This window comes from Macaca fascicularis, chromosome 4, assembly GCF_037993035.2.
Source record: "Macaca fascicularis isolate 582-1 chromosome 4, T2T-MFA8v1.1".
Taxonomy (NCBI): domain Eukaryota; kingdom Metazoa; phylum Chordata; class Mammalia; order Primates; family Cercopithecidae; genus Macaca; species Macaca fascicularis.
Window position 1 is genome coordinate 119,176,453 of NC_088378.1, and position 27,740 is coordinate 119,204,192.

Sequence of the window (27,740 nt, forward strand, 5' to 3'; positions counted from 1 at the left end):
AGAGACTCGACTGTACTCAAGATTTACTGATTTATTTTTTAGTTTAAAAACATTGTAAAATATATATAACATAAAATGTACCATCGTAACCATTTTTAAGCGTGTAACTTAGTGGCACTAAGTACTTTCACATTGTTGTGCTACCATCACCACCATCCATCTCCAGAACTCTTTTCATCTTGCAGATTGAAACTCTGCCCACCAAACCCTACCTCCCCTTTCCCTACCCCCTCTAGCCCCCAATAGCCCCCATTCCATTTTTTGTCTCTGTGAATTTGACTACCTTAGGTACTTCATATAAGTGAAATATAGATAGTATTTGACCTTTTGTAACTAGTTAAAAATTATTCTTCAGCACTTTTTCAAAATACATTTATGTGAGTGATACATAAGTCTTAGAGAAAAATTATAACACAGAAAACCATTAAGAAGATAAAAGTCACACAGGACCCCATCACCCAGAAAAAAACTAAAGTTAGAATGTTTTGGAATATTGATTTATAACACAATTTTTTGCTATTATAATATGATGAACCTTTTTGTGTCATTGATTATCATTCCATTCAACCAGATATTCTGAAAAGCTGCAGGATGTTTCTTAATAGGGATTACCACAAATTATCCAATCAGCCCCATATGGATATTTAAGTTTCCTGTTTTTATTGTAAATAGTACTACAGTGAACATTCCTGTGGCTAAATTTTTATGTTTATTTATGATTGCTTTCTTAGGATAACTTCCTATTACTGGAACTTCTAGGTTAAGTAGTATGTAAAGGTTTTATGTATGTATTGCCAAAATATCCTCTGTCATTTAATACTCGTGACCCATAAACCCTCAATTTTAAAGTTGTTTTGTAAATATAAAAATGCACAGGATTAAAAAAAAATCAGAATGCCAGTTTATAAATGTCTACAGAGACAGCCAGTTATCAAATATTGTGCTGGTGTTGTCATTACATTTCTCCCTGAAGTCAACTTACAGGGGATGCTGGATCATACCCTACCTACCCAGAGCTGTGTTACTAATTTACCATGAGAAAGAATTGCCCTGGAGACCTCCAAAGTTGATGTGCATGTGATTGGGCATCCTTTTATTATAAGAAGGGCTATTTGTAAAGCCAGATCATAATCAGAGGGTTGATTTTTGAGTTTGAAACCTTCCCAGAGACACTGGCAAGACAAGTGATATCCTCAAGCATTGTTCTCACAACAGCATGAGAAGCGTAGGTAAGCACACTTTAGAGCTGAACTCAGACCCTCTGGGCAGAAAAAGCTTCCTACAGTGTTTGAGTAAGGGGGAGTGGGGGTAGTGGAGTGCCACCATGTCATGCCTTCATTTGCTTAATTAATTAATCAAGCTAGACAAATATTTGTGTGCCCATTGTGGGCCAGGGTCTGGGTGGAAAATAATGTACAGAACCCATCTGATCTCTGATGTCATGAAACTTATCATTTATTAGTTTCATGATAAATGAAACTAAGAGAGGTAATAAACAAGTAAACAATGAATTAAATTGTAGTTGTGATAGGGTGATGAAGGAAATGTACAAGGTTATGTGGTAAGGAAAAACAAAGGGGTGGTGACAGAAGATGTTGCTGAGTGTGGGGTTGCGTTGTGTTGTGAGTAGAGGGAGAGGTCTGGGCAGAAGAAAGCACTCCGTGCACAGGGACCAGCATAAGCAAAAGCCATCAAGTGAGGCACAGACACCTCGGAGGGTTCTCGTAACACCTCGGGGGGCACAGTGGCTCTAGTAACTGTACATAGGCCAGCGTGACTTGAGCCAGTGGGCTTTGGCATTTTCCCAGGGTGGGACTATTGAATTCTGCTCCTGGAATCCTCCTCCAGGCCCAGAACAGACCTGGGTAGAGGAAAAGGTACAGTAAAGTACATGGTAAATGGAGGGGGTTTCAGTTACTTTAGAAAGAGAAGATTAAGTGTTTTAAGTAGCCTATCTTTTATTTAAATCTTGCCATTTGGGGCTATTGGAAATATGACAAGCAAATAATCAAGAGAGAGAATGAAATCAGAATAGCCTGCTTAATTTTGTTTTGAGCTTCTTAATCACTAACCCAATATGGTAATTGTTTGGTTTGTAAGAACTGGAGGAAAGCAGACTTCTCATGGGAAAAAACACTGTACAATAACAAGTCTGTTAAGGTTGTGATTTTAAAAACCCTCCCCAAAATCTCTTTAGATCGCACTCTAACTTGGAAATGTACCTTTTTTTTCCATAACCAGCGTAAATTCTGACTTCTAAGGTTTCTTCCTTAAGTAGTGTGTAACTTGCTCAACTCAACATTTAAAACTGAATTTTAGTAGAGCCAGTAACTGTTTTCATACAAGGGGGTCCATCATTTCCAAATCCCTGTGTCTTCCTCAGCTGACATTTTCAAGTTCTAAGGAACAAAGTTAATAAGTAATGTGGTTGGGGCCTTTTCTTGAAGGTTTTGTTTTGCCATAACTCCCTCTTCTTCTATACTCCTTTCTCTTCTTCCCAGCTCCCAGTACTAGTTTCCTAGGGCCAGTGTAACAAAAGTACCACAAACCTAGTGGCTAAAACAATAGAAATTTACCATCCCAGCCTTCTGGAGGCTAGAATCCCGAGACCATGGGGCCAGCAGAGGGGCCCCGCTCCTCAGAAGGCTCTGGGAAGGATCTAGTCCAGGCTTCCCTCCTGGCTTCTGGTAGTTCCTTTGCGTGCGGCAGTGCAGTGCCAGTCTTCACACGGAATTCTCCCTGTGTACACGTCTGTGTGTCCAAATTTCTGTTTTTCATAAGGACACAGTCATGTTGGATCAGAGGCCCAACCTACTCCACGGTGACCTCATCTTAACTAACTACATCTGCAGAGACCCTGTTTCTGAATGAGGTCACATTCTGAGGTGCTAGAAGTTAGGACATCCACAAGATTTGGTGGAGGTGGGGGAGACACAATTTAGCTCATAACACCAGCTATAAATTTACGACTTTGTGCATTATAATCAGCTGGTTAAAAAAATTAAGCTGCTTTCAGAGAGATGCACACAGTAGTGGCAGTGATGCATCTTATGCATCCTGGTGGAGCCCCTGCCACCCTGGCATCCTTGAGGTTTTCTTCAAGGACAACAGTGATGAAGCAGGAAATATTCCTTTACTAACTTCCTGCTCTCCTCATTTCTGCTTGCCATTCTATTAGCAAATAAAAATTCAGCACTGCCAGTTAGAGTTTCAGATAAACAATAGATATCTTTTTAAAAGTATAAGTACGTCCCAAATGATGTATGAGATAGAATTATACTAGAAAATTAATCATCGTTTATCTGAAATTCAAATTTAACTGGCCACAACCGTCCACCCTGCTCAGTTCTGGCAAGGAATAAAATGTGTGTTTTCTGATCTTACCATTACACACTCTTGAGTCTTCTTTCTAATTAAACTACCCCAAAGTATCTCGTGTGTGATCAGAAATGTATAGACTATAAAGGTCAGAAAAGAAAAGTTTGATTCTTCCCACAGGCAGACTCCAAGCCTGTTGACTTCCTGTCTGATCTACGACAGGTGAGCCTAAACGGGCTAAGCATTTAGCCTCAAGGTTGTCTTGGGTTGTGCTACTAATTTGCTGAATTGTCTTGGGCAAAACACTTAACACCTGGGTCTCTATCTCCCATCTGCAAAATCCAGAGTGATGACCACTCCTTCAACCCCAGTGGTTCCTGTAGACAGGAAGCCCTGGGAGTCCTCTGAAGGGCTTGCTACTCAGATTTTCCATAGACCAACACCATCGGCACCACCAGGGAACCTGTGAGAAACACAGACTTTCAGGCCCCAGCGCAGACCTGCTGCATCAAAACCTACATTTTAACAAGAGCTCCGGAGGTTCCTGTGCCCGGAGCTTTAGCCCGAGAAGCGTGATTTTAAGTGAGGTGGGCGAAAATCTCTAGGCTTTCAAATAATCCTGCGCTTGTAACCTCAAAGGTAAGATAGGGAAACCCCTAAACCCAGTAACTCATTTGCATCTTTCTGTCCTTTTCTAGTTTTGGTTTCTCTATAAATATCGGGTCCTGGGAAAGGTTGGGGGAGGTGGGGAGTATCACTAGTGGAGTTGGTTTCCAGCTGGGGCTACAGCTCCCTAAGAAGTCATGTACATGTTTGTGGCTGGGCGCAGTGGCTCACACCTGTAATCCCAGCACTTTGGGAGGCCAAGGCGGGCGGCTCAAGAGGTCAGGAGATCAAGACCATCCTGGCTAACATGGTGAAACCCCGTCTCTACTAAAAATACAAAAAAATCAGCCGGGCATGGTGGCACGCACCTGTAGTCCCAGCTGCTCTGGAGGCTTAGGCAGGAGAATCTCTTGAACCCAGGAGGTGGAGGTTGCAGTGAGCTGAGACTGCGCCACTGCACTCTAGCCTGGGTGACAGAGAGAGACTCCGTCTCAAAAAAAAAAAAGTCATGTACATGTTTGTAAGGCAATGTGGGCAGCAGTTCTGGTAGCTTTGACGTTGCTCAGCCTGCCTGCTGCTGCACGCCTAGAACACCAAGGTTGAGGCTGAGGGAGCTCTTCCAGAGATGGGTTTGTTTTGCAGTGATCAAAGGTAATAAGGATCCATCCCCAGGCCCTGTGGATCCCAATTGGCTTTATTACTACCATCTGCTCTGTTGCATTTTGCAGCCAGAGATGAAAGGCCTAAGAACCTCCTACACCATAGCTTGGCCATTGTTCTCGCAGCCTCTTCTAGGATGAGACTCACTGCAGTCAAAACAACCTCAGACAGATGGTTTTAAAGCCTCATTCAGCCAAAGGCCTTTTTCCAGGGCTCAAATGATTCTTGTTCCCTTTGGTGATTGGCAGGAATTAGTGTTGTCTATTGCTTGTATCATATACTTGAAAGGTTGGCATCACATATCAAGCTGAGCCCCTCTTTGTAAGATGAGCTCATGGGGGGTCAAGAAAGGAAAGAGACAGGTGGACAGCGGTGGCTCTGGAGATGGAAGCCATACTTGATTATAGATGAAAGCTACCTAATCTGTGGCCCATACAGCTGGAGGAGACTTGAGACTCATCTAGCCTAGCCTGCTCCTTTTACAGCCAAGGAAACTGAGGCTCAGAGAATTGATTCGTGCTCCCAAGGATGCACCAGTGAGAGCCAAGGAGGGGCTGGGGTGGTCACACCTGTACAGCACCAGGGTTCTGGAAAGCTTTAGAAAAGCTGGGTTTATCAAATGGGGCAGTGGGCATAGGCAGTCCCAACCAGGGAGGTAGAGACTTGGCTCTGTCCTGGCCCTGTTGAGCCAAATAGCCACAAAGATCTCCTCTGACCCTGAGGTTCTGTGTGTATGAATAAGAGAAAAACCACGGCCCCCAGTGTCCCTGGCCTTATTGGTTGGCCATCTGAAAAGGAATGGGGAGCCTCTGACCCAGGACTTGTGGCCAGTCCTGGACTTGATTCTTTTCCCCAATAACTAAAACTTACTAAGTGTAACAATTGTGCAGAAAGGTGGACAAATCATGTGTTCAGCTCAACGAATTTTCACACACTGAACACCCATGCAGCCTAGAAGTGTCTTCTTCAGACGCAGCTTGATTTTTATCCAATTCCCTGTCGTAGCTCAGATAATTTATCCCATTCTGTGTGGAGCTTGTAGAGGCTTAAATAAGCAGAGCCACAGAGTGGCTGTGGCTGATTGTTAACCAGCCTGCAGCCTGCGGTCAGCAGGAACGTGGCTAGAGCCTGCAGACCCACATCTTTGAACTGCTGCACTGAGCCCCCAAATGTCTCTTCTCCTAGTGAATCATCTTGCTCTTACCCCCACCCCCCCCCGCACCCTTTCTGACCTGGACCCCACCCCACATCTTTACTTGAACTTCACTTTCCTATTTCTCCTGATCAAATTGTTTCTTCTATCTAGGTAGGATAATTTTTTCTTTTTTTTCTTTTTTTTTGAGATGGAGTCTTGCTCTGTTGCCCAGGCTGGAGAGCAGTGGTGCGATCTTTGCTCACTGTATCCTCCACCTCCTGGGTTCAAGCTATTCTCCTGCCTCAGCCTCCTGAGTAGCAAGGACTACAGGCACCCGCCACCATGCCCAGCTAATTTTTGTATTGTTAGTAGGGACAGGGTTTCACCATGTTGGCCGGGTTGGTCTGGAACCCCTGACCTCAAGTGATCCACCACCTCGGCCTCTCAAAGTGCTGGGATTACAGGCGTGAGCCACCACACCCAGCCAGATAATTTTTTTTTCCTAATCACTTGTTTTTACTGACATAATTTTTGTCAATTTAATGATGGGTTTGTTGAAATTGTTCTTTTTTTCATGTAAGTTAAAAAAAAAAAGCCTTAATTAAAAAAATTTTTTTTGTATGTGACTCTTGAGAGATTATTTTTTCTTTACAGCTCTCCCTGAATTTTAAAATGTTCACACATTCCCCTAGCTGTAAGCATTCTTCACATGAGGCAGCCTATGGAATGCATGTGTCATGCCCAGGCGATGTTGTATGCAGAAGTCACAGAACTTTGAAGTACAGTGGAGTCTGTAGTATGTGCCTGGCACCTAGGAATCCTTGTATATTTCTTTCTGGAAAGCTACAGGGAGGGTTACAGCCTTATAAAAAGGAATGGTGCATCAAGAAAGCAATGCCAGCTGGGTGCGGTGGCTCATGCTTGTCATCCCAGCACTTTGGGAGGCCGAGGCAGGCAGAATCATTTGAGGTCAGGAGTTTGAGACCAGCCTGGCCAACATGGTAAAACCCAGTCTGTAGTAAAAATGCAAAACAATTAGCCAGGTGTGGTGGGGCACACCAGTAATTCCAGCTACTTGGGAGGCTGAGGCATGAGAATCGCTTGAGCCTGGGAGGCAGAGGTTGTAGTGAGCTGAGATCATGCCACTGCACTCCAGCCTGGGGGGAAGAAAAAAAAAAACAAAACAATGCAGAAGCCTAGGATCTTATCAACTTCTCTTCAGCCCTTCATTCATCTTTGCTACATTGTTTTATGTCATGGAAGTATCCTTTCTTTCTTTCTTTTTTTTTTTTTTTGGACAGAGTGTTGCTCTGTCGCCCAGGCTGGAGGGCAGTGGTGCTATCTCGACTCACTGCAAGCCCCTCCTCCCGGGTTCATGCCATTCTCCTGCCTCAGTCTCCCGAGTAGCTGGGACTACAGGCGCCCACCACCATGCCTGGCTAATTTTTTGTATTTTTAGTAGAGACGGGGTTTCACTGTGTTAGCCAGGATGGTCTCGATCTCTTGACCCCATGATCTGCCCGCCTCGGCCTCCCAAAGTGCTGGGATTACAGGCGTGAGCCACTGCGCCCAGTGGCAAAACCCAGTCTCTATTAAAAACACAAAAAAATTAGCCGGGTGTGGTGGGGCGCACCTGTAATTCCAGCTACTCGAGGCATGAGAATCGCTTGAACCTGGGAGGCAGAGGTTGCAGTGAGCTGAGATTGTGCCACTGCACTCCAGCCTGGGGTGGGGAGGGAAAAAAAAGCAATGCAGAAGTCCAGGATCTTAACTTCTTTTCAACCTTCCATTCATCTTTGCTACATTGTTTTATGTCATGTAAGTATCCTTTCTTTATCTTCCTTCCTTACTATAAAAATGGAGAAAATATATTCCAAAGCATGCAATGTGGGGTTAAAATGGTAACTTTGAAGATCCGTCAGATCTTTAATTCTCTGGCGCGCGCGCGCGCATGTGTGTTTGTGTGTGTGTATGTGTGTATGTGTGTATTTCCTAGGATGGCCATAACAAAGTACCACAAACTGAGTGACTTAAAGAGAAATGTATTGTCTCACAGTTCTGGAGACCAGAAGTCTGAGATCAAGATGATGGCAATGTTGATTCCTTCTGAGGGCTGTGAGGGAAGGATCTGTTCTAAGTCTCTCTTGGCTTATAAATGGCCATCTTCTCCCTGTGTCTCTTGTCATCACCCTCCCTCTGTTTGTGTCTGTCTCTGTATCTAAATTTCTCCCATTTTAGAAGACCACCAGTCATACTGAAACAGTTTCCGCCCTAATGACCTCATTTTAATTTATCTCTGTAAAGACTGTATCTGAATTAGGACTTCAAATATATATATATTTTGAGACGGAGTCTAGCTCTGTCACCCAGGCTGGAGTGCAGTGGCGCAGCCTCAGCTCACTGCAACCTCCACTCAACCACAGGTTCAAGTGATTCTCCTGCCTCAGCCTCCTGAGTAGCTGGGATTACAGGCACCTGCCACCAAGCCCAGCTAATTTTTGTATTTTTAGTAGAGATGGGTTTTCACTGTGTTGGCCAGCGTGGTCTTGAACTGCTGACCTTGTGATCCACCTGCCTCGGCCTCCCAAAGTGCTGGGAGGCACAATTCAACCTGTAACAGCCTTTGTGTGTGTGTGTGTGTGTGTGTGTGTGTGTGTGTGTATGCTCATGTGTCTGAGAACTATGGTGATGCTTGTAGTGTGTGTGTGTGTGTGTGTGTGTGTGTGTGTGTGTGTGTGTGTGTATGCTCATGTGTCTGAGAACTATGGTGATGCTTGTAGTTCAAACACCGCTGGTCACATCTTCCAGGTTGGGAGGCCACAGAGGGAGTAGACCAGCAGCCTGGAGAGTGGGGAGGGGTGGAGGTCAGAGTGCTGCCCCTGGAGGCTGCTTGCCCCATGCCTGTCTTAAGCTCCTCTTTTTTCCCTGCCACCTGGGGGGTAGGGCAAGCCTTCAGGGTTTAATGAGTGCACCTTCTGTGTGATTTGAAGGGACGTCAGGAGGCAGAGAGGCCTGGTTGGGAGCTAATGGGTTTGGCCCTGGCATTAGTAGCACGGTTGAGTCCTGGCCCCACTGCTGCCTAGCTGCAGGTCCTGGGGGTACAGCAACTGCTCACCTCTGCGCCTCAGCGCCATGTCAGTAAATGGAGATAATAATCCGGGATTACCGTGAAGAGTAAATGTTCCCATGAGAGGTGTTCAGTACCGTGCATAGCACAGAACAAGTGACTCTTCTGTTCCTTTAGTGTCTGATTCTTTCTGTTGGAAATAGGCATAATGCTTTCATCTATTTGCATAGCACCTTACAATGTATAGCTCTGTGAGAAAAGGTAGATGGTTTTATCCCATTGTTCAGAAGAGGTAACTGAGACAGAGAGACCCTGGATCACATGACAGACAAGTGGCGGTTCCAGAAGTGAGCTTCAGGTCTTTTCATGCTCGGTCTGGCTTCCTATGGAAAAAAAAAAAAAATAGAGCAACAAGGTAGATAAGAAGACACCACTTTATTTGTACAAAGCAGGAAGAATTTGAAGACTTAAAAATTATTTTTTGAATAGAAATACATTCACATGGTTCCATTATAAATCTGTATGGAAACACTTTCCTGTACAGCTCTAACCTAGGTCAGGGTTTTTTGTACCAATTGAACCTAGACCAAGATAGACTATTTCCCACTTCCCAGCTTCCCTGTGCCCCATCCAGTCCATGACTACAGAGGGAGAGCCTTGTTCCCACCCTGCCCTCCCTTCCTTTCACACCCCTCCTCCCTGTAGGCAGTCCCTGTTGTGTCCTGTGTACCCTCCCACACTTTCTTTTTTTTTTTTTTTTTTTTTTTGAGACGGAGTCTCGCTCTGTCGCCCAGGCTGGAGTGCAGTGGCGCGATCTCGGCTCACTGCAAGCTCCGCCTCCCGGGTTCACGCCATTCTCCTGCCTCAGCCTCCCGAGTAGCTGGGACTACAGGCGCCCACAACCGCGCCCGGCTAATTTTTTGTATTTTTAGTAGAGACGGGGTTTCACCGTGGTCTCGATCTCCTGACCTTGTGATCCGCCCGCCTCGCCTCGGCCTCCCAAAGTGCTGGGATTACAGGCGTGAGCCACCGCGCCCGGCCCTCCCACACTTTCTTAACTGGCCATCCAGTGTTGCTTTATGTAGATACAAATGCTTATTTTTCTTTCCTGCCCTTTCTTACATAAAAGATGGAATACTATATGCTTCTTCTGTACCTGGCTTTTTTCCCCAACAAATAGTGTTTCCTAGATATCATTTCATATCAAGATGTAGAGAGCATCATCAACTTTCTAAAAATTTGTTTTGAGGTATAGTGCATGCAGCCAAGTGCCCATGTTGATGAATTTTTACCTATGTACACACCCATGCAGCTCTAGCCTAGATCAAGATATAGCACCCCAGCTTCCTCCTGCCCCTCCCAGTCAGCACCCCTCCTAAAGTAACCACTGTTCTGATTCATAAATCCCCTGGTTACAGTTTTCCCTGTTCTTGATTTCATTTTTCTCATTTTTAAATCGCTCTATTGCTTACATAAGTATTTTTTAAATTGTTGCTGGGTCAGCATAACCTGGAGGTGTGGTTAAATACAGATTTCTACTTTAAGTTTCTGAGCCAGTAGGCCTGGGGCAGGGCCCAAGAATGTGCGTTTCTAAGCTCACAGGTGTTACTGATGCTATTGGCCCATGGCCACATGTTGAGTAACCCTGGTGTATTATAACTGTGTCTAGCAGTTCCCTATAGATAAAACAACATGGGTTGTTTCCATTCATTTACCGTGTATAACCTTGTACACATGTCATTTTGACTGTAGCAGGTACCAGCTGCAGGATAAATTTCCAGAAGTAGAATTGCTGCATCAAAGGATTGATGCGTTTGTAATCTCAATAGAAATTGCCAAATTGCCCTCCAAAGAGGTGGTACCGTTTTACATTCCTGCTGGCAGTGTGTAAGAAAGAGTCTGTTTCCCCACAGCCTGAGCAAGAATATATTGTCAAGCTTTGGATTTTTGCCCATCTGATAGGTATGAAATGGTATCTCAGTGTAGTTTTAATTTGCATATCTCTTCTGTGTAAGGCTGAGCATTTTTTTAAATGTATAAGGATCATCTTTTCTATGTTTCTTTTTTCTGTGGCTTGTCTGTTTATATCCTTTGTTCATTTCTACTCGATTTTTAAAAATCCTTTTATTGTCAAATTATAGCAACTTACTACCTATTAGCAAGATTAGCCCTTTGTCTCTGATCTGAATTGTAAATATTTTCCCCAGGTGATCATTTGCCTCCGGCTTTTGTTTGTGGTGATGTTTCCGTATCTAATTCTGGATTTATATATAGTGTAAAAGACTCAAAATAATATGAAAACAGAGTTGGCTCTTAGCACAGAAACCAACAGAAGAAAATTTTACAAATCCAGATTTGCAGGGCTTCGGAAAGCAACTGGGAGTACAGTGATGCTCTTTAAACAACTAGCTTTCAGACAAAAGAAGAAGCTTCTAGGACAGATGCCTGCCCCCGCTCAGAGGAGTTCTCAGAAGCAGATGGGATGGCAGTAGTAAGTGGACACCAGCTCAGGTTGTGCAGAGGAGGTCAGAGACCGCACGGTGGGATCCAGACAGGATTGGGAAATGTAAAGGCAGGCAGGAGAAGCCGCTTGCAGGTGACCTCAGAAGGAAACAGGAAAATACCTATTAGTCATAGGAAGCGGAGCAGGAGGTCAAGCAGAATGTGACTCCCCAAAAGGGACAGCTGCCCACAGAGATTGTCAAAACAGCCAAGATTCTGACTGTTTCAGGTCTCCCTTTAAACTGTAATCAAAGATAAGCAAAGCGAGTGTCACTTTTGGTAGGAGGTGGGATAACCCACTACGGTGGGAAGGTCGTCATTGAAGGTGCTTTTTACCAAAGCTAGATTAATTCCTCCACTAGAGCATATTGGCATACTCCATCGGGTTATATAGGAAGAAGGCTCATCGAGTATTGGTGTTGGAAAGGTATTCGGGGGTCAGGAAGGTTGGAGGTTACACATCTGTGGTCTGTAGTCAGAGTTGGCCCACAGATGTGTTTTCTTTGGCCAGTCTGGTGTTGGCCCATACAGTGTTTTTAAAAATTTCGAATTAGTCACCAGCATTTTAAAATCAGATGATTCCACATAAAGATTTTTCTTTGCTTTTGAAATATTGGGACTCCAGCCACTGGGTTGCGCCTCTCCCGTAGCCACAGTGACTGAGATGCAGCTTCGCCACTGCCTCCCTCACCCCTGCGGGACACAGTGTGGGATGTGCCCCTCCTCTCTAGTGTGTCCCTGACATCGAGGCTGCCTGTTGCTACCGTTTATCTCAGTTTTAATGTGTATTTATTTAGTAAGGTTGAAAGGTCAGTGGATATCTCTTAAACTTGTTTCTCTCAAAGTGGAGATGTGAAAGATAGACCAAGAGGGTGATGTGTTTAAAGGAAAACAGTGTAAAGCATATTTCTCTGTGGAAGTGAAGAATATGACCTGCTTGATGCAGTGGGCCTCTGTATTGAATGCAGCTATCTTAAGACACCTGGACCACCTGGCTCATTTGTGCTCCCCCTGCACCCTTGTAGGCATTTTGTTTTGATCTAAAATCAGAGTCACCTGTCTGGCCTCATAGGCCAGAGATGTGCTGGACTTATTCTTCTAAAAAAAATATAATAGATTATTGCCAAACGATTGCTGTTCTTTTTGAGAGCTCATGCACGACAGGGGCAGTCTATGAGAAGTGGGAGCTCTAACCTGGGTCGTGTGAGGATATTTATTTATTTGTTTATGATGGAGTCTTGCTCTGTTGCCCAGGCTGGAGTGCAGTGGCACAATCTCAGCTCACTGCAAGCTCCACCTCCCGGGTTCATGCCATTCTCCTGCCTCAGCCTTCTGGGTAGCTGGGACTACAGGCACCCGCCACCATACCTGGCTAATTTTTTTTTTTTTTTTTTTTTGTATTTTTAGTAGAGACGGAGTTTTACCGTGTTAGCCAGGATGGTCTCGATCTCCTGACCTCGTGATCCGCCCGCCTTGGCCTCCCAAAGTGCTGGGATTACAGGCGTAAACCACTGCGCCTGGTCTTGTGTGAGGATTTTTGTAAGAATTAGTGAGCAACCAAAATTTAAAAAGAAAAAAAAAATCAAAAACAACAGTTTGTTTATAGGCACCTGGAAGAGGACAAAGGTCCAACCCCTGCAGCTCTATGAAAACAGAAAGCGCCAAGCCAACTTATTACTACTTTTGCACCAACCTAATACTTTCCTCCTCTGATCAAAAGTAGGAAGATAGGGCTGGGTGTGGTGGCTCACACCTGTAATCCCAGCACTTTGGGAGGCCAAGGCAGGTGGATCACCTTAGGTCAGGAGTTCAAGACCAGCCTGGCCAACATGGCAAAACCCCATCTCTACTAAAAATACAAAAAAAAATTGCTGGATGTGGTGGCCCGCGCCTGTAATCCCAGCTACTTGGGAGGCTGAGGCAAGAGAATTGCTTGAACCCAGGAGGTTGTGGTGAGCCGAGATTGTGCCATTACACTCAGGCCTGGGTGACAGAGCGAGACTGTCTCGAAAAACAAAACAAAAAGTAGGAAGATAGCAGGTAAGGAGGGAAGCCATGGAGATAATTTCTGCAAATTAGAATATAGTTTTGAGTATTTGTGTGTGAAGCTGTTCCTTATGATAGTAGGAATAAGAGGTCAGAGGAGTGGCATGTTACCAGAAATGGAGCGGTGATGGAGTGGAATGGGGGGCTGTGTTGACCTTGAGGTGGCATTTGGTGGCTGGGTTCTAGGAATGAGGAAACCCAAGAAACAGACTGTGTCCCTTAGCTCTGTGAACTCTTTCCTCATTCACTTTCCTTGTTCATCTCATGAGATAGTTACGATGATTGAATCAATCTGCATAGCCAGCGTGTTAGCTGGTTCTTTTGATTCCGTCACGGAGTCTACCCGACGCACATGTCTTCTCCCATTGCTCCACCTGGAATTCCTGCGGGCGCCTCCTGACTGCTCTTCCAGCCTTGCCGCTCTAACCCGTTCTCCCTGTGGCAGGAAGAGATTTCTGTATGAACATGTGACTAAACTCCTCCAGTAGCTTTCATTCCTTTAGGGTACAGACCACATGTCTTGCCCTGACCTCTAAGGGGTCCTTCCTGATCTCCCACCTCTGCAGGTCTCCAACCTTCTGCTCCACACCCCCAGCCTTCAGTCCACTTCAGAGCATTGACACACCTGCATGCGGGTTTTTTCAGAGCATTGACACCCCCGGCTGTTACTGTTTTTTAAATTGTAAAATACACATAACGTAAAACTTACCATCTTAACCATTTCTAAGTGTACAGTTCAGTACTGTTAAGTACATTCATGTTATTGTACAACCAATCTTCAGAACTCTTTTCGTCTTGCAAAACAAACCCCGTACCCATGAAATAGCACTTCCTGTTCCTCTCACTCCCAGCCCTTGGTAACCACCATTCTGCTTTCTGTCTCTAAATTTGACTAGTCTAGGTAACTCATATATGAATGGAATCATACAGTATTTGTCCTTTTGTGATTGACTTATTTAACTTAGTCTACTGTCCTCGAGGTCCATCCATGTTGCAGCATGTGTCAGAATTTCCTTTTTTTTAAAAGGCTGAATCATCTTCCACTGTATATGTACAGCCCATGTTGTTTATTCATTCGTCAATCCATGGACACCTGTGTCGCTTCCATCTTTTTGGCTATTGTGAATAGTGCTGTTATGGACATGGATGTACAAATATTTTACTGAAATCTGACCTTCAATTACCCTACCACCCAGAAGTGGAATTGCTGAAATATGTGGTAATTGTATTGTTAACTTTCTGAAGAATCACTATACTGTTTTCTGCAGTGGCTGTACCATTTTACACTCCCACCAACAATGTACAAAGTTTCCAATTTCTCCACATCCTCACCAATACTTGTTGTTTTCTGTTTTTTATTTTATTTTATTTTATTTATTTATTTATTTTTCTTCATTGTAGCCATCCTAATGGGTGTGAGGAGATAACCTTGTTGTGGTTTTGATTTGCATTGCCCTAATGAGTGGTGTTGAGTATCTTTCGTGTCTTTATTGGCCATTTGTATTTCTTCTTTGGAGAAATGTCTCTTCAAGAACTTTGTCCCTTTTAGAATCAGGTTGTTTGGTTTTTGTTGTTGAGTTACAGTTCTTTGGCTGCCGGTGTTTAAGTGTACGAGGATTTGGTGTGTACCCGCTAAGCTCCAAGAGGGCAGGGGCTGTGCCCACCTTGCTCACTGCCGTCTCCCAGCACCCAGCATGGAGCCCTGTGCATGGTTTGTCAGCCAATGAGGATACGTGTGTGCAGCTCTCAACAGCAAAGGAACACAAGTCTGTGTTTATTTCTACATTCATTCTAGTTTCAACAAGGATTTCAGACTATGGTCACATCTCTTTGGAACCCTACTATTTGGGATCAAGAATAGCAGGTGACCCTCTTAAAGGGCTTTAAAATAGCTAATCTAAGGTCTTGTCAGGTACTGTTTCACTGATTTTTGGACTGTGCTTGTTTGGTTGAGTATAAATCCCATTTTACCTAATAAGGATGATCTTGATGATGAAACTGTGTTTATTTTATAATTTCAAAATATGCAGCCACCTAATCGATCTCTTTATGAAGAAGGCAAGGAAAATGTAATCCTGGCGTCACACGTGGTAGAGCAGAGAGGCAGGGCCATGAGTCTCCTCTCCCTCATCTTCATGTCTTCTCCTCGGGTCTTCAGTGCCTGACTCCCCGTCCTGGATCCCAGCCCTTCAGTCCTCAGTGGCCCAGGCTCATCAGCTCTCTCTCACTGACAGCCCTCCTTCTCCCTTCCTTTCTCTTCTCCTGCCTTGGTTCATGCCCTGTGGCTTCTTACCTGGATCACAGGAACAGCTTTCTAACTGGTGTCCTTATCTCTGGGCATGTTCACTGCTGCCAGAGTAAATGTTCCAGAACGCAAATGTCATCATTTTCCTGTTTAATTTGAATTCTTCGATGTTTCCACGTTGCCTTCAGGATAAAGTCCACACCCTTTCACATGGCATACAAGGCCATGCACAGCAGCCTGCCACTCACCATGGTGACCTCTCCTCTGCCCCCAGCACTCCAGCCACAGTCCCTTCATTCTTTGTGGGTGTGGCTTTCTCTGGCTAGGATGCCCTCCGCCCCCGCAACGGCCTCCCCTGCCGGTCCCCAAGTTCCGATGCTGTCCTGTTCACCCTGACCAGTGAACAGTTTACCCACCACCTTCACCCGAGCCAGAGTGGGGCCCTTGCCTGCTGTGGCTCACTGTGTGTGCCTCTTGGGAGTGCTGCCTGTCTGTAGTGTAATTGTACATCTGTCTGTTAGTCTCCCTGCTGCACTGTATGTTTTCCAACCAGGGGTGGTGTCTTTTATCTCCATGTTTCAACAGTTAGCCCAGTGCCTCTCACAGAAGAGGTCTTTGTGGAAAGGAAGAGGGAGAGGAAAAAGGAAAGGTTGTCTGATTTCAAAGATCACGCTCTCTCTGTCCTCGCCACCTCCTCCCACCCCCTCACCACTGCCCACCGTTACATTCCCTCAGTCTAGGGTGGCTGAGATTAGGGTGGACTCCCAGAGTGACCCCGTCAGCTTGACTTTGTTCCCTGGCCACCCTGAAACAAACTGAGCCTGGCTACCTTCTGGTAAATGCATCTCAGCAGCGAGATGACTCATGTGTGTGTGACTCAGAGCGAATGCAGCACAGCTGGAGAGCAGCCATTTGCCTGGTGGAGGTGGGGGTTGCAGAGAGCAGACCAGACCCAGGCACACGGCCACCAGGCTCACAGCCCCGCAGCCTGCTGCCCACTGACTGGAGCAAGCATGCAGATTCTCCCCTGTCCACAGGCTGCAACGGCAGAGTTTCACAAGATTGCTCTACCTGGGATGCTGTCTCATTTATTACTATTAAATTGTATTTTAATAAGCTACCATTTAAACAGACTTACTGTAGATTGTTGTAAGCAAATTATCTCATTTGATCCTTACCATAGCCCAGCAACAAAAATAATAGCAAGTATGTATATAGCACTTACTATGTGCCAGACACTGTTCTAAGCACTTCGCATTTATTCATTTAATTCTCATAATAAACCTACTATGCAGGAAATGTTGTCCTCATTTTTCAGATGAGAAAACTGAGGTACAGAAAAGTCACACATGGAGATAGATAGCCCTGGATCACATAGGACAGAGCTGTGGTACAAACTGAGGAGTCCAGCTTCTGAGTCCACCTTCAGCCCTTATGCGGTGCTTTCTTGAGAAAGCATAACTGTAGTCCCATTTTCAGGGGAGGAAATTGAGGCTCAAAGAGGTTAGTCCTTTATCCACAGTCACACAGTTAGGGAGTGATAGAGCCAGTGATGGGGATTGGTGGTCTCCAATCCTGGCTCCTAACCGCTGTGCTCTGCTGCACTGACTTGGGAGATACTGTTATGACAATGCAGCCATGCACTTGGTTCTCCTTAGTCACCGTCGTTGGTGCTTCCAAGGGCTAAGACCAGAGGGTGGGTAGGAATCTGGGGCAGAAACCAGAAACCTTCTTCTGAGTCTGGGGCTATAGCAAATGGGTACCATTTGATGGCACATTTTGCTTCCCATCTCGTTTCAGTTTTGGGTCCCAGAGTATTTCCTTCCCCCAGGGATGCTGATGGGACTTTTATTACCTCCACAGACAGTGAGACCGTGCACTACCACTATGGCCCTAAGGACCTGGTCACAATCTTGTTCTACATCTTCATCACCATCATCTTGCACGCTGTGGTTCAGGAGTACATTTTAGATGTAAGTGACATGTCTGGATTCTGAGATCAGAAGCTGGGGAGGTGCCTTGGGGTGGAGGACCTGGCCTTGGAGGAAACTGCAGCTCTGCACCCATTCATCCTCCAACTTGCTTGCGCTGGTTGGGTCTGTTGCCTGGGCTTCCTTCACCACGCTTTGAGTTCTGTTCCCTCTCACAGCCTCCTTTAATCAGCACATGGAACAGCAGTATTTACTACCCAGAGAGAAAGCTGTCTGGAGATGGTCTCCTTATGGGTCTGTGGTACATGGAGTAATTGGGGATATTTTCTTTACACGTAGGCTAGAGGCATTCATCTTGCCACTTTCTCAAAATGCTTGCCTTAGACCAAGCACTGTATGCACACAGTAGGTTTACACCAAATACCTTGGATTATGGCCAGCTGCAAACTTCTAAGGATGTTCAACCCTTTTGTGGGGAGAAAACAGGAGTTTGAAACCTGCCCAGTATGGATACATTTGTATATTAATATGAGGGGTTTTCTTTATTCTTTAGAAAATCAGCAAACGGCTTCATCTCTCCAAGGTCAAACACAGCAAGTTCAATGAATCTGGACAGCTGGTCGTCTTTCATTTCACCTCGGTGATTTGGTGCTTCTACGTGGTGGTGACGGTGAGCCATTCTCAGGACGGCTGAAGTGGGAGAGCTCAGACCAAGGGGCACTTCCGGCTCTGGGATTGCTGATCAAATGACTGCAGAGGACACCTTGCTCTTTTTCTTTTTCTGTTAAGGGGAACAAGTTTCTTAGAACCTTCTTAGCTTCTTAGAAATGAAACTATGTTTGCATTCTCATGGTATTGCAGAGAGATGCCATTTTATAGCTGGAGAGAGTCATCTTGGCCAACAGTCACCACTTGTTATAATCATTATGCAATACTGCAGTAATGATACCGTGTACCTACATTAACACTGTATTGTTTTACAAGGCCCTTCTGCAAACACGGTCCCATAAGATATGTTTGATGTTCATTCGGATACCCCTGTTACAGATTGAAGAGTTCCAAGCTCAAATTTTGCAGTATGCCTTTGGGTCTGTGGTTTTGAAGCAGCAAGGATAGTTTGGACTTGGACGTAGAGTTCCAAGCCCAGCTTACTCTCTGTTTTACTACCTTGGCCTTCTATAAACGAGGCCAGCCTCACTCTCTCAGCTCATCAAATCCTGTGAGAGTCAATGCCGTTGCAACAGATGCCCGCAGGACCGGACAATTTCCCCTCCTTTCTACGTAAACGGACTCTTATTTCAAGCAACCTTTGATACAGCAAAATTCCCTCATAGAAAGGAATGCGGATGGTCCTTTGGAGTTTGCTGTAACAAGACCTTGCCTGTCCTGCTAGGAAGTGTTGAGTTAGTGCCCACCACCACCTGGAGCTCCACCTTTCTGTAACCTGGGCCCCCGAGGAATCCATGCCTGGGTCTTGGACAATTCAGCAACCCTGTGACCTCTTTAAGATTTCCTTCCTGGCCTTCCACAGATCCCTCCTTTTCTTCCTCTTCTTTCAGTGACAGTGATGGGCCCATCCATCACAAGGAACTCTGTCTCTAGAGCTGAATGTTGAATTCCTATTCTCAAAGCCAGAGTCAACATGTCCTTTTGCACATTGTTTTTATTCCTGTTATCATTTCATCGTAGAACAGCTTTCCTAAGCAGAACGCTAGGAATTTTAAATGAGAGGCCCAAGACTTCTGTCCTCTCAAGCAAGGCTACTCTGTCACAGTCCCAGGGGCAGATTGACACTGTGTGAACAGTGCATCCCTGCTGTCGTGCCGTGCACGTAAGTCCCTAGACTTCCAGGTTTCAGACCACACCTAGTCCCTTGACGTTCCGTCCGTGCCCACCCCTGGAGGCCTAAGCTGCTTTGAAGCAGAACAGCCTCAAGATACCAAAGATGCTTAACCGCTGTTCAGGAGAAGGATTGCCTCATCTCTGAGTCACTTTTACCCTTTCAGCTTCACCCCCAGACATTCCACCGCAGCTGTGACACGTGGTGACCAGATTTGGAGGCTAGAGCCAAGTTGCCTAACATGCCTTCCAGGGTGTGAAATGCTCAGCAGCTCTGTGTTTGCCTCTCTCAGTTCTTCAAGGATTTGAACATGATGCTAATTAGTTTGAGAGCACATAGGCTTGTCTTGGGGAGGCACCTAACAGTCTTTTATTCTGGGGAGAGCCAGTTCCCCACTCAACATATTCAATAGGCACAGAGACCGGGGGACCACGGAAAGCTCCAGTGACCCCCAACTCCTCCTGACAGCATTTGACTCCTTGCCCTCCTCCATCGGAACCGTGCTTCCTAGAAGGAAAGTGATTGAAAAAGAAGAGAGGTAGTTCTGTAAAAGACATAAAAACAGCTTGTTTTTTAAAAAATCGTATTTTTCTGTTATGATGCAAATTTCTTCACGACTCTTCTTTCTCTCACTTTCCACAGTCATTTCATCTGCAGGTCCTGCCAGCTGTACCTCCCAAACCCATTGAGACTGTCTGCCGCTCTCTGCCTGCACCACCATCCCTAGTCTAGTGACCCTTGACCAGGGGAGATTTGGGCCTATAGGGGACATTTGGCAATATGCTGCTGGTATCTAGTGGGTGGAGGCCAGGGATGCTACGATACAGCCTTTAATGCACAGGACAGCCTCCACAACCAAGAATTATCTAGCCATAGTGCCAAGGTTGAGACACCTTGATCTGTGTAGTCCAAGCCACCATCTTCTCTTGCCTAGACACTGAATATCTTTTTTTCTAGGAGACTGTTTCCACTCTTGTACCCTCCTACCCCAATCCATTTTCTGCTCAGCCAGATGGATCTTTTAAAACAGAAATAAAACCATACATTCCCATGCTTAAAAGCCCCCATCACACTTGCAGTGAAATCGTTTTTCCTCCCCACTCATGTGATCTGGGTCCTGCTGATCCTGCTGGTCTCATCTCACTGGCCACAACCCCACTTTTGTCCTGGCTGTTCTGCATCCTGGGCTTTGCGCACTGGTGGTTTCTCTGCTCAAGGGCTTCATCCTCTGCCATCCCATGGCCAACTCCTTCTTGCCATCCAAGTCTCTTCCCAGATACCATCTCCTCAGAGAATCCCCCACCAATTGGCATTTTCTGTACTGTGCCTGTTGCTGGTGCTTTTCTTGTTGGTATATTCTCTGTCTGTTTCTCCCACTAGATTCTGAGCTGCCTGCTAGCAGGCACCATGCTCACTGCTGTATCCCTGGTATGGTGCCTGGCGCATACTAAGTGCCCGCTAAATGTTGGCTGTAGAATGAGTGAGTAAACTGCAAATGCATCTTCTCTCTCCAGCCTTCAACATTTTTTAAGTAATGAATTGGTTGTTTTAATAAATATCATAAATGATTATTTTTTAAAAAGCAAACAATATAGAGAAGTTCAAAAAAGCAAATTCCTCCCACCAGAAATACCAGTATTATTTTGGTGTTTGATTGAAACATTTCTCTCTGCATATATAGAAAGAGAGCAGTGGGAGTGTGGCTGGACCACCAATCATTTTATGGGAATGTCAGCCTCCAACTTTTAATCTACCATTGATCTACTACTCATTGTTCAGGGAAAAAGAAAAGAACACTCCACTGGAGAAAGCAGGATGGGTGGGCGTTTGGTCTTCCCTGTCTGACTTCCTTGCCACATCTGACTTCATATTTTAGAACCTAAAATCCACCGTAGATTTTAGAACCAAGTAGAGGGAATGTCCTTAACGCTGGTGCTTGTACCAGGACCGGTTTCTACTAACAGACTAGTTGCTTTAGGGCAGATTTTTAGTGCATGGTTGTTCTGATGGTCAAATAATATAAGGTATGTCTGAATTTATGTAGCACTTGCCTGTGCTGTGTCTGAATTACGCTGTTCTTCGTGGTTGTGTTTGTTCACACACCAAAAGGAAGGCTGCTGGGGAAACAGGAGGAATCTCTCTACCTTGTTGAGGCCTTGCTTAGCTCATGGGTGGATTTTTAGAATCAAGAGACAACAAAGGATTTCAAAAGCTTCTCCAAACCATCCGCTGGGGCCTGTCAGTGGATGGGATCTGGGGTGGGTTTCAGGTGCTTGCTGGGTCACCCTCAGCCCCCTGTGGACTCAGGTGCTTTGCGTGCCTGAGCTCAGAGGGTGCCCCAGCCTCAGTCCTCCCTCAGACAGCTGCCTGGACAGAGGTCTGGAAAAGGCTGTTCTCAGAGCAGTGAGTCATTTTTCCTCTGGCTCCCCCTGCTCTCCTCCCTCCACTCCTTTCCTCCTCCAGTCCCAGTGGACTGGACATTCACAAGCAGGCAACATTTTTCTGGGGAGTTTCTTTGCTTGTTGGCTTCAAAGTTCTGACCTCTTTGTCTCTGAGTAAGAGGCCAAGCCAAGGAGCGTTCCTGTTTAAAATCATGAGGTTGTCTGGGCTTTACATTGCTCTCAGTGCTGCTTTTCTTGGCGAGTCTTGTTTTGGCAAAACTTTCTCTCCCACCTCAGTTTCAGAAGTACCATTTTTCCTGCTAAGTACATTGCTGCTTCCTCTAGGAAGAGACATTGTCACCTCTCTGATGTCCCTGGAATGAGGTAGCCTAGGGCAGGAGAGCTGATGAAGGCAGGCGTGTGTGCGTGACAGAGGGGGCGGGTGGGGGTGATAGAAGCAGTGTATGTGAAAGAGCTCACAACTGTCACGACCGCCACACACGCCACCACCTGAGAGCCTCATCCACTTTTATTCCTCAATCAGCGCGTGACCCGGGGAGGAGAAAGGAGGGCAGTGGTAGTGAGAAGAGATTAGAAATGAGGCCATGTAAGTTCGAGGTGAGATCATTTCCTTCTAATCCAGGTGACCGTGACTACAGTGGTATACATGTATCCAATTGGACCTATCAGTTAGGTTGTGCTCATGGAGGCCCAAGTTTGTGGAATTAGGGCTGTGGACTCTACCTGAAAGGCATACCGACAGATCACAGGGCGTTTAGTGACTCAAAGGTGGGTGGATCAGCCCTCACTTGAAAATACAACTAAAGATCCTAATAGACAATAACCTAGAATACTTCTTACTAAACCTTGTTGGCCAAATGCTGAGCACTATAAAACCCCTGTCTTTAATCCCAGTGTGAACATTTGAGGTTCTCAGCCTTCTCATCAAAGCCACCAGCTCAGTTGATTTTCTGATTTACTGAAGCAACCTAGCCTGAAGTTGTTGGACCAGAAGGTTTGTGGCCCAACTCAGATTTCAGCTGTGCTACTGAAAAACTATCTTGACTGGTCGTGATGGTGCACGCCTGTAATCCACAGCACTTTGGGAGGTTGAGGCGGGCGGATCACCTGAGGTCAGGAGTTCGAGACCAGCCTGGTCAACATGGTGAAACCCCATCTCTACTAAAAATACAAAAAATAGCTGGGCGTGGTGTGTGCCTGTGATCCCAGCTACTTGGGAGGCTGAGGCAGGCGAATCACTTGAACCTGCAAGGCAGAGGTTGCAGTGACCCGAGATCGTGCCATTGCACTCCAGCCTGGGCAACAAGAGCAAAACTCCGTATCAAACAAACAAAACAAAACAAAACTATCTTATTTCAGGAGATCCTGCCTATCTGTTTTTTTATTTTCCCATTTCTAAAATGAAGTCATCCTAATCTAATCTGCTCTGCCTTCTCTGAGTGACAAATAAGAGCCCTTTCTTCAGAAGAGAGAAATTGCACAAAGCATTCATCATTTGTTCATTCAGCCAACTGGTGTTTATTGCACTCCTGTAGTGTCAGCTGACTCTTGCCTGTGGCAGATTGTTTCTTTCCGTGTTTTGTAATCTTGAATTATAAATTCATCTTTAGCAAAGTTTTATCTGTGGCAATCCTGAGCATCCTTGGATGAGGGTATGTCCCTAGGGTATCACTGACCCACAACGCTATTAATTCTAATTTCTTAGCTTGGTGGCTTTTGGATCACACAGGTGGTATATTTCACCTGCAAACTCAGAGTGAACCTGAGGTTGCAGATTTTTAGAATACATGATTTTGTTTTCACCTTGAGTATGGGCTGAGCAGACATCTTCATTTCCCTGTGTTGATCAGCAAACACTTTCTAGTCTTTCTTCTCTCTGAGATTGCGGCCTTTCAGAGGTCCTGATCTTATACAAGGGTCTCAGGTTCCACCTCCCAAGGCACCATCTTCTGTTCTCACGTGGGCACAAAAACCCTGGCCCATGAGAAGTGCCTTCTGGGCTGCTACAGTGTCACCTTACTGCTCTGCCTTTTAGCCTCCCTCTCCCTTTGGGTCCTGGGGGATTTCCCTTGCTTACTGTGAGCTCATCAGCTCTTTGTGTTTAAAAGAATATTCATTAGATTTCCGCCAGCATTTCTAGATGTTTTGTGATGGGAGGATTTTCATGTTACCTTCCCCACCCCATATAAGGTGCTGGGCTAGATATTAGAATCCTAAAGGTAGGCAGGAAAAGGCCCTAATGTGAAGGGACTTGCAAGAGTAATGGAAACAACGGACAGTAATGACACAGTGTGTAGGTGTCAGAGTCCAGCTGCATGGTGAGGCCTACGGGGTCCTGCCATGTTTCTTATTCAGCAGGATGTGAAAAGCCAAAGTAGGCTTTTCATTTTTCCAGCGGGTGGTGATTCTAGAGTTCATTTGTGTATTCATTATAGAGGCATTTCCTGAGCGCCTGCATGCCAGGCACAGGACTAGACACTGGCACATAAACTGTCTCATTCATTTCCAACAATAACTCTGTGAGGGTGGGTATTTTTATTTTGTTTTGCAGATGAGCCAGCTGTGGCTTAGGGAGACTAATGAGCTTGCTCAGAGGAGCAAGACTAATTCGCTTGTCAGACTCATCTTCAGATGTGGGTCTTTGGACCTCAGACCATGGCCCTTCCTACTCCAGCATGACTCTTCCACAGTAAAGAAACTAGCCAAGCGCCAGGGGTCCCACACAGAGAAGTTCTCTGTTTTCGCATTTCCCCTTCCTTCCTCTTTCTGTCAGGTGGGGGCTGGATGCATCCCTGACCCCTGGACCAGTCCTAGGGCCCCCAGCAGGTCTCATGTCCACATCTCTAAATGGTCTCTCTTCTCACCCACTGCAGGAAGGATACTTAACAAACCCAAGAAGCCTCTGGGAGGACTACCCGCATGTGCACCTCCCGTGAGTATTCTCGTGACTCAGCCCCAGGGAGGAGCGACCGGGCCCGCTGCCTTCCTGTCCCAGCTGAGTGTGGCCAGAACACCACAGGCCCAGCTGGCCTGACGAGCAGGTCATGCCCTGAGCCTATTGTGGATGGTAGACTTGTCTGGAAGCCGCTTCTTCTCAGCATGCTTGACCAGCGAATCCCCAGATGAAATTCCATCTGTGCTGGCTCCCATCACGGAGGTGCCTCAGCTGCACGAGGCAGATACAGAAGCAGATCATCTCCCTCCATAATGCCCTCTGGGCTGTCTACCTTCTTGGCGACCCCCTGACATCCGTAGAGTGTCTTCCCTTCTGGCCTGCCATGGCTGGTGCTCTGTCGGAGCCAGCGTCCTCTGCCTCATATAGTGCTGCCAAGAGGGCGGGTTACCCCGAGGGCAGTACCTGGGGCCATCTCCCTCAGGAGGCCACCCTTTGCCTTTCCTGAGAACTTTATTTTTTGTCTTTTTTTTTTGAGATGAAGTTTTGCTCTTGTTGCCCAGGCTGGAGTGCAATGGCACGATCTCAGCTCACTGCAACCTCCGCCTCCCAGGTTTAAGCGATTCTCCTGACTCAGCCTCCCAAATAGCTCGGATTACAGGCATGTTGCACCACGCCCAGCTAATTTTTGTACTTTTAGTAGAGACGGGATCTCACCATGTTGGCCAGGTTGGTCTCGAACTCCTGACTTCAGGTGATCCACCTGTCTCAGCCTCCCAAAGTGCTGGGGTTACAGGCGTGAGCCACTGCACCTGGCTGCCTTTCCTGAGATCTTTAAGAGCAACAATAGCAAAGGACATAGGACTGAGTTAGAACCTTCCCTTGCTGCTTAGAGCCGTTCGTTGTGTCAGTATATCTGTTGGTCCCCATCTCCATCAACAGTGCTCTGTAATCAGCTCCCTCCTCAAGGCTGAAGGATTCCTCCTCCTCTGCACTCTTTTAATCATGTTTGTTTCTTTCTGTGGACTTTCCGTGTCCCTTTAAGTGGTCTTGCATGTGGAACAAGGGCACAGGCCAACGGAGAAGCCAGGGTCCCAGGCTCAGGGTGCGGTGGTCACTGGCCTTACTCCCTTGCTCCTGGACCAGCTCCTCACAGGCAGAGTCTCGGCCCATGCTTTTCCCTCCCGTGCTTGGCCAGGGCCTGCAGGGACACTTTTCTCTATCCTGCCCTTGTGACTTGCCCCCTTGTCTCCAGCTTCCAGGTGAAGTTTTTCTACCTATGCCAGCTGGCCTACTGGCTGCACGCACTTCCTGAGCTATACTTCCAGAAGGTACGGAAGGTGAGTGCTCACTTCTCCCCCTTCTTGGAGGCCATTCATTCACCACTCCCTTCCTGCTATTCCCGGGGGTACCTCCCTTCCTTTCCTCCAGAAGCATGGAGTATTGGGTGGTGATAGGAATATGTTCGGGGTTGAGCAACATGCTGAGTCATCTCTTGGAGAAGTGCCATGTAGACCCCCATGAGTGTTGTCCACCAGTGTCAGTCTCTTGCCTGCCTCTTCCACCAGACCTGTGGCTTTGGAGGAAACCTAACTCTCATCTTCTAGATGTCAAAGGAGAGGTCTTTGCCATTTCCATAGTCTTTTTAAATTTTTACTTTTTATAGTTTCCTTCTGAATTATTTCCAAGAGCCCTCTTCTCCAGTCCCTATTTCTTCTTTCTCAATCCAAACCTCGCCCTCTGACCCTAGACCCAAGGCTGCTGGAATTTGGGAATGGACCTGAATGCCCTTGAATTTCAGCAGCCTGATGCAGTGGGACTGTGGGACTCGTGGGACATGGGACTGTGTGTTAAAGCAGCCCAGAGAAGCCTGGCCTTCTCTCAACTCCCTGCACTTTTCCCCCTTCCCTGAGTCTTCAGTTAGGGAATTAGCAAATTTACCATCTGCTTCTCTTGTTTCCAGGAGGAAATTCCCCGCCAGCTCCAGTATATTTGCCTGTACCTGGTGCACATAGCTGGAGCATACCTCTTAAAGTGAGTGAGACCATGGAGCCAGCCAGAGTTCCTTGCCCTTTTATGTCCATGCATCTGTCCACACAATCATATAATTATCAGGCATTTGTTGACACCCTCTGTGTGCCTAGCACCATGCTAAGACTTGACAATACAAAGATGGTAATGGAAGATTCTTTATCTTCAGTGGTTCATTCTTAGTCTGAAGAGACAGTTATAGACATAGGTAAGGAGAGTTTAGAATGATGAGCACCATAACACAGTATGTATCATCTGCTCTGCAACCCAGAAGAAGACCCTCAACAGAGAGAGCCAGGAAGACTTCCAATGGATGTTGGCCTTTGAACTATGGCTTTGCAGCTTGAAGGCCTCCCAAAGCTGGGCTCTTGCCTCACAGTGTCCAGTGTAAACACTGCTAAAGCTCGTAGCCCTGGAATTCCTTTCCCTTTGGTTTATAATGACTTGGAGAGTAGGTCTCTCTTGGTTGATCTAGAGGCAGAAAGAGTTGCTATAATGTCAGTTCTTGAGAGCCTCTTTTATGAAAAGAGTTCTATTGATGGTAATAAGCTGTGTCATTGATAATTTGGGCTTTTGCTGAGTGTTATCCATGCAGTAAAAGAGAGCACCCCACACTTTCTCTGAGCTGGCACTTACAGAGCTCACTGTGTGTAACTTTCTGCCAAGGTGCCTGGAAATCCCGAGGTGCATTGGACTAGATCCTTGCAGCAGGCATCCTGTGCAAATGACTGACTTGGATTAGTGAGATTCAGGCGGGGAGGGAGCTCTCGAACTCTGTCTCCTGTCTCTGGTGGCCTGTAGCAGCATCAGTTCATGGATGGGTCTTTGAGGGCCGAAGGCTGTGGGGTGATGCCAACTCTGCCCTTGTGTTGGATGCTCATGTGTCACATGCATAACGGGTCTAAGAAGCCAGTCTGCACTGTCACCGTAGCAGTGGTGAGGACCGGGGAGAATGTACGAGCAGGACCACACAGAAGGAGCACTTCCTGCTTCTGCATGTATCTCGGAGCTGTGAAGGCTTGGATAATGGAAAGTCAGACAACAGGAACACTTCATATTCCTAT

The 27,740-nt window shown here is 46.2% G+C and overlaps 1 protein-coding gene across 4 annotated transcripts in view; it reads left to right on the top strand.

The window, feature by feature from the left end:
• Positions 1–27,740, top strand: part of TRAM2 (translocation associated membrane protein 2) — an 80,302-nt gene that overhangs the window by 43,446 nt on the left and 9,116 nt on the right. Inside the window, exons 3-7 of one of the 4 annotated variants that reach the window (XM_065543924.2) lie at positions 17,380–17,552; positions 18,064–18,180; positions 24,626–24,684; positions 25,901–25,985; positions 26,609–26,679. In XM_065543924.2, the coding sequence (XP_065399996.1) occupies positions 17,380–17,552; positions 18,064–18,180; positions 24,626–24,684; positions 25,901–25,985; positions 26,609–26,679 (505 nt within the window). The remainder of the gene's footprint in view (positions 1–17,379; positions 17,553–18,063; positions 18,181–24,625; positions 24,685–25,900; positions 25,986–26,608; positions 26,680–27,740) is intronic. The other 3 variants (XM_005552750.5, XR_012433735.1, XM_074037834.1) reach the window with 3 other exon arrangements.